Raw genomic sequence first — 7,455 nt, 5'->3', positions numbered from 1 at the left:
ATCATGTCTGATCACGTCCACACTAGTGCTGCCACTAACGACTAATTTTCTAACGATTAATCTTTCGACTAATTTTTCGATTAGTCGACTAATCTAAACGACTATTTAAAAAAAAAAAAATGTTTTCGTTATTTTGTTGTGTCCATTTTATTTTTAACTCAACTGAAGGGCCAAAACATGACATATAGCCATAGATATAGATATGCTCATATCAATATCAGCCTACTTTTCTAAAGTTAATAACAGAATTAATAACATTACAGCCGTTAGAGCCGGAGACCAAAAATAAATAGGGGGTCAATAGCAAAACGATTAGTCGACTAAAGAAATTGGCATCGACTAATTTTCATAATCGATTAGTTCGATTATGTCGATTAATCACGGCAGCACTAGTCCACACCTGATATCAACAGATTCAAAGGACCACTGCAGAACTTACACCTTATCTACAACATCTGCATGCCAATATCCTGAGAGAGAAAAGTCTACCAGCAAGAGAGAGTTTCAGCAGTTTGTAGGTGTGTTTGTGTGTGTGTGTGTGTGTGTGTGTGTGTGTGTGTGTGTGTGTGTGTGTGTGTGTGTCTGTCTGTCTGTCTGTGTAAGTGACTGCAGTATAGTTCACATGTGTGTCGTGTGGGGGAGTGTGAGTACTCAGATGTGTGTGTGCTGTTTAGACAAATGTATTGTTGTGGTCATGGCAGGTTTTGGCTGCAGGGAATCAGAGGTATTTTACCCACAACAAAGACCCTTCATTAGCTGTTGCAAACACACACGCACACACGCACGCACACACACAGCACACCACATACATTATAATTTACATAGAAATGTTAGTGCTTGTATACTGTAAATGATTAATGACTGCTTATAGAATCAACATAATTTCATTACACACACAAAGGCAAACTAGCTATCATTCATGTCACCATTTGTCAAACGTTGCTGTTTGTTTTGTGGCTACAGTATACACACACATCGTCTTGTATAGGCACACAGTCCAGGTCATATGAAGTACAGTATGGGCCCTTGGAGTTCCCTTGAATGGCTTTTAACCCTTCAGAACGTGAATTTAGAACAGAAGATTCTAATATTCCATTCCGATCATTCTGATGACATTCTGAAACATTCTGATCCACTCCAGATCATAGTTCTGATTTTCCATGATTATATCTCTTTCTAAAATGTGCCTTAGGCGATCTGGTCAGTGAAGTGCTCAGTGCTAAGTTACACGTGTAAACAATCACCAAGACACATTGTGATCCAATCAGTCAAATTGCCAAATTGGTCTGAGGTGCTTTTGACCAGATATCTTTTGTAGTGTAAACGCTAATCTGTTCTGATGTGTCCCGGTCAACGGCAGTTCTAATGACTGTGACGCTGGTAGCAACAGAATCTAATCACAAGTGGTCAGCATTCAGCAACATCTCTAGCTGTAAACACTGGATACATGTGTAAAAAACGATGTGTCTCGGCTGACCAATTGTAATTAGATCACCCAAGACGTATTCTAAAAACAAATGTAAACAGGCCCTATATGCCCCAGATATTCAGCTCACTACAACGTTGTATCTGCTGACTGAAGAGATGGCACTGTGTTGTTGTGTAGCTGATCAGCTGTGGGCTCTTCTCTGAGTCTCATTCGTTGTCTTGCTGTGCCCATATGGTCCAATGAGCAGCCAGAGATAAAGAACAGAGAGAGACAACAGTTCCCCTGTTCAAGCCTGCTTCTCTTTACTGCTTTCTCTGTGTGAGTGTGTGTGTATGTGTGTGTATGTGTGTGTGTGTGTGTGTGTGTGTGTGTGCGCGCACTCTAACAGCTGTCTTATCAATTTTTACTACTATAAGGCAAAGTCTTAAGGAGTGCACAAAGTAAAAACAGTTCCGCTTAAAAATAAAATTGAATAATTCTATTTAGTTATTAACTTTAAACCTGACATGACCTTTTCTGCTGTCTCGGATGCTTTTAGAGTGTCAGTACAGCCAGCATCTGTATCAATACAAAGTCAATGCAGGGATATACTGTACTGTATCATGCTATCACGATACTGATATTTTGTACACAAGCATAGCAGTTATGTAGCCTGGAACATCCAGACTCTGGTAATCTCTCAGGGTCTGGCCACAAGGGGCGGCACCAAACATGCATTTGAAAATCTCACTGCACGTAATTGGATAACACTACGACCAATGTTTACTCTGACTGATTCTGGACTTCGACACAATTGGATAACTACGATCAGTGTTTACTGACTATGAATGTTGCAGTGCTGTCGTCATCAGTTTAGCTTGCCTCTGGTCCGCCTATATTACTGTAAATACACCAATGTGATTGGTTTCCCCCGATGCCTGAGGTTAAAGTAAGTAACGTGCATCATTGCTCATGGCCAGAGTATCTTGCACACACAATTTAAATTGTGCTCTTGCGAGAACTCTGGATGTCCAGGGTAGCAGTTACAGCATGTGGTGCCTGATGCAGATGCATATGGGCTCACAATATTACTTATGTGTATGCACACTATTAGTTAGTGCACATCCGTCCATGTGTATGAATGGTAGTGTATCTGCATATGGTGTGTGAGAGAGTGTGTGCACACTACCGTCTGCACTGTGATGCTCAAGGGAATTCACACACCTGTTGACATCCAGACAGAGAGTCAGACAGGCAGACAAACAGACATATAAAAATAGATAGACAGACAGAGAGTGAGAGTAAAAGAAGGATAATACCATAATTACCCAACTTTTAGCCGTGGTTTGTACATTGATTTTGCTAATAATTCTTCAGCTATGAGGTTAATACACTGGGGTAGTTAATATGGTATTAATATGGTTTTGTTTCTTTTCATTTGCATAAGACACTGTCCTGCGGCTTATACACAATGAGGTTAATATACACAGGAAATGACTGGACAGACAAAGAGAGAAAGAGAGAGAGAAGAAAGAGAAAGAGAAAGAGAGACAGAGAGTTGCTCAACCCAAAAGCTATATTGTGTCTGGACTGATTATGTAAGCAACCTCACCATGTCCACAGCCATCGCACGGGGCTGTTCCAGACATGATCTCTGCTACAACTCACATTCATCTGCACAGGCATGTATAAGACAAGGCTCAAAAGACCATGTCCATACCCGCTAAATCTCTGTTTTGATCAAGGTCCAGTGGTAGTAGTAGACATTGTAGTAATAATAAGTTAAGTAAGGGATAACGGCCGCCGAGGTGTCCCATTTTAAGGAATGAATGGACGAGGTGGAGGCAAAGTTTCCTCGAGTCCATTAATTCCGTAACGGGATACCTCAAAGGCTGTTATCCTGCTTATCACCCGGTTGCCACTAGTCTACCGTATAGATAGACAATACTCAAGTCAAGTCACATTTATGTAGGCCTGGGCCTATATAACACATTTTGGAATGCACTGAGTGCAAACCAACATGGCAAGCCTAACATTATATTGAACAGCAGCATGGTGTTCACTGAACAGTTCACACATTTCACATTTCACACTTCACACATCAGGTCCCAATAGTCATGCTTTCATAGCATGCAAAGGAAACAAGTGGTTACATTTAAAAAAGAACAGTTAGCTTGTCTACAGTTGATTCCACTGTTGCGAAGCCGGCTTCTGCTTCCAGGCTCAACCGTTGTCCTACTATGGTTGTTACAGTGATCATTCAATAGGCATTGACATGGAGCGGTGTTTTTATTTTTTACCAGATCTACTTCATAGATGTCCTGACACCCACCAGCTAATCGAAAAAGAGTGTGTCTTCTCTCCAGGTGATAAGTGAAAAGAATTTAAGTGATTTTAAACATCAGGAGTAGTAATAGTGGTGCTGCCACATGCCTTTGGTATACGTATGTGTGTTTAGCATATAGATTCTGTGGAATCAGTGCTGCTAAAGTTGTTGTAAAGTTGCTGGCCCAGGAGGAGTCAGGAGTAATTTGGCTGGGCTCATCATGAGAGCAATTACTGGACTGCCGACTGCTATCTAATTCACTGGACAGCATTCACCCAGACCTGACCCCAGGATCTGTCACCTACCCTTTAGAACTAACCACATGTCCTTTGCAGCAGGACACCCTGAACACAGCAGTCTCTAAGCCATCATCCCATTGTGGGATAATCATCCAGTCAACCTGACTCCATGGACCAGCTGACTAAAGGAAATGAGGCACAAAACTGGCCCGGATCTGTTCCTGAGTCACAGCTCTCATTTGGGGAAATTCATGGACCGATATCTGTAGTCACCGACCTGTGAGCACTGGGCTGACTCACTGGGCCTCGGGCTTGTACATGGTAAAACCATCACAAAAGGATCATTCCAGAAGGAAAACATATCTGCCAAAAATCGGAATAGTTCGATTTGAGCTCGGTGCTGTATCAAAAGACACGTGCCATGTCAGGCAATTGAGCAGTGGCGCAAAAGCAACAAGTATATAATCATGCACATTTCATTTAGTCAGATTTCTAGCTTTTATATTAATTTCATACTCCATAACAAGATGTCACTTCTGGTTGGTTGGTGGGTGTGAGTTTTGTGTGAGGAGCACAGAAATTCTGATTGGTGACGTTCACAGAAGTCAGGAGTTGCGCAATAGGTGTGCTCATCAATTAGAAGTGGCAAAATCACAATCACAAGTGTACTCTTCACTTGGAAGTATCAATGGGTTTCCTCTTTATACTTTATACATGAACCACAAAGGTGATGATGGTAAGCTAATACGGGGAAACGTTTGAGCAATATTGCTGGCAACTACAACTGGTTCCACACAGAGCCATGGCTCTGGTTCCATAGTGTTCTAATTGGATTAGCCTAATCATGAAAATGCCCCTGACGATTAAAGAATCTTTTCCAACATCAATGGCAATATTATGTAAGAGTAACAATATTGCTCAAAATGTTGCTTTGAGTGAACTATCATCATCTTAACACTGGACTGTTCTTCTGACGCACTGTCTGGATTGAACACACGCAGTCCCGAAGTTTCCTCTTTTTCAACATGCATTTCTTCCTGCATGTGTAGCCTATGCCCTACGGCTGTGGATATACAGATGGACTCCATATTATGGTCATGGCTTGCCATGCATGGGACCTTGAATTTCCCCTTGGGATCAATAAAGTATCTATCCATCTATCTATCTATCTATCTATATATCTATCTATCTAATTGTATATGTTTTAAGGGAAACAATCCTTTATTCTTGCCAATGTTGATATGATCTTATTTCTATTGTTTTTAGACATAAGTAAAGCTCTTTGAAAAATGTAAAATGCGCTCTATACATAAAGATTATTATGGTTATTAATATCCTACTACTAGGCTGAGTGAGTACTACTCAGTGAATAGGCTAAACTCTCCATGTTGCATGCAATGTTGCACAGCGCTTTTACGATGGCCAGTTGGGGCATGCCTTACCTGCATGCTAAGACACAACATACCTCAACCTCTGAGCCAGAACCCGAGGTGGTTTGATAAAAGCACTCAGTCTTTACAAGTAATCTGCCTAATGACTATGGAACGACTACACTTCCAACTTTATCCAATGACTAAAACTCGTCATCGTAACCAACACACCACGTAGTAGACATACATAACTACTATCAGTGTGAAGTAGGCTATCCATCCGTATTCAATTGGGTTGCGCATCGCCTCTAACTTTTTGACAGAATGCTCTTCTATGAATCATTCAGTTAATTTTTCGACATTCAATCGGGGACATTGCTTGGTTATCCACAGTTGTAAACACAACGCATCTTTTCAAAACATAGCCTACACATTCACTTTTCTCATTTTGCTTGCAGTCTCTAAATAACATACCTTCACATTCTTCAGGTTGCTCCTCCGATGATGATGATGTCATGAAAGATGACTTTTTTCTTCTAAAAGCGTTGCGCCGAAACTCACTCATTTTGGGCTGGTATGGCGGTCGTTCCAACATGGAAAGTATTCCGAGTTTGAGAGGTGGGATATCCGCATAGTAAGAAGCAACCGCATGAGAAAACAGATAACGTATCCCGTGGGACTTATCTGGCCCGAGTCATGTTCCGTACTTTAGCTAGCGCCACATCTGACTACCAGGACAATGCAAGAAAGTCAGTCGGAAGTGCTATTCCGTCCTCCGTGTACTTTGCTTTGAAGGTTTTGGCAGACTACTCCGGTTGACGCTAAATCAGGTTCAAAGTCACAGCAGGACTGTACCTCGTTGCTTTCATCATCATCCGCTTATCTCACCTGGTCTGGCTCGAGGCCCGCCCCGTGTTTACACACCGAACTCTGGTGTACTCCAACTCCGCGCGCACCCCCATCGCAATGCTTAGAACAAGTTCACCCTCTGCTGTTGAGCCATACACGCACTCTAAATGTATCCGATTGGTAGTTTTCACATATCTATAATTATATTATCGTAACTAGGCTATGATCGTTTTCATTTTCAATAAAATGTCATATGATCCTAACAAACGGTTATGTAAAATAAATGTGTGTTTTTTTTATCCTTTCCTTATTCCACACACAAAATTGTAAAATATTAAATAAAAGAAGAAATAATTGATGTCATTGGTGTTGTGCGATTGATAAAGACATGCATACAAACCTTTCTTTTGAGGGACAGTTGTTTATTTTATAATTAAACAGATAATACATTACTGCAAATAGAGTAAGAAACATACAGTAAAACCAAGACCAGTATATTGCCATTTTATTATTTTTTTGTTTTATCTGTCAGATGTTTATTGATCTTATTTATTGATTGATTAGTGTTGTCAACACACTCATAGAAGCCAGGGTAATTCCGTTGCCCTCTTGTGCAAACTAAAGGGGCGTGAGTCTGCTGTAATTCCAAGACACATCAGCCTAAACTGAACAGTTTCTCTTTGTACAGCTATGAATAATAGTAAGGATATTAGGGATAAAACCAAATGTGTGTAATAAAGTCACTCACTCACACACAATCTCTCACAAACACACAGACACACAGACAGACACACACACACACACACACACACACACGCCCATGCACACACGGTTAAATTCTCTTGCCATTGCATATTTGTTTTTCAGAATAGATAAGAGTCAGACAGGTAAACGTTTCCTTTATAGGCTATAGGCATACAGCTGTTGCTAGATAAGGTGTTTATTCTAGCCTGGGAGACCCCAGACGAATCCAATTTGAATTTGCCATTCACTCCCATTCCAATACCTGGGCACCAATCACAACCATTGACATGATGACATCAAAGCAATTTTTGAAAAACTTTTGTTTGTTGAGATGTTATTTTCTCTGGTTGCTCTGCATGTGATCATCTCCATTGCTCTGATTGTTTTTAGGTCTATTCAATTGCATCCAGAGGCATTTTGATCGGCGTCTGTTGGTGATGCACCTTGGAAATGGGAGGTGAATGAACTTTGTCCAGAACAAATATCAATTTTGATTGGTGCAAACCTGGCTATGATGAT

General features: G+C 40.9%; 1 protein-coding gene across 2 annotated transcripts in view; it reads right to left on the bottom strand.

Annotated features, from left to right (window-relative positions):
• fgd4a (FYVE, RhoGEF and PH domain containing 4a) overlaps positions 1-6,125 on the bottom strand; it is a 73,522-nt gene extending 67,397 nt beyond the window's left edge. For both annotated transcript variants that reach the window (XM_062547247.1, XM_062547251.1), the window contains exon 1: positions 5,818-6,125. In XM_062547247.1, coding sequence (XP_062403231.1) covers positions 5,818-5,938 — 121 coding nt within the window. In that variant the 5' untranslated portion in view covers positions 5,939-6,125. The remainder of the gene's footprint in view (positions 1-5,817) is intronic.
• Between the last annotated feature and the right edge of the window lie 1,330 nt (positions 6,126-7,455).

This window comes from Sardina pilchardus, chromosome 10, assembly GCF_963854185.1.
Source record: "Sardina pilchardus chromosome 10, fSarPil1.1, whole genome shotgun sequence".
NCBI classification, from domain to species: Eukaryota; Metazoa; Chordata; class Actinopteri; order Clupeiformes; family Clupeidae; genus Sardina; species Sardina pilchardus.
This window is presented reverse-complemented; position numbering and strand designations above follow the sequence as displayed.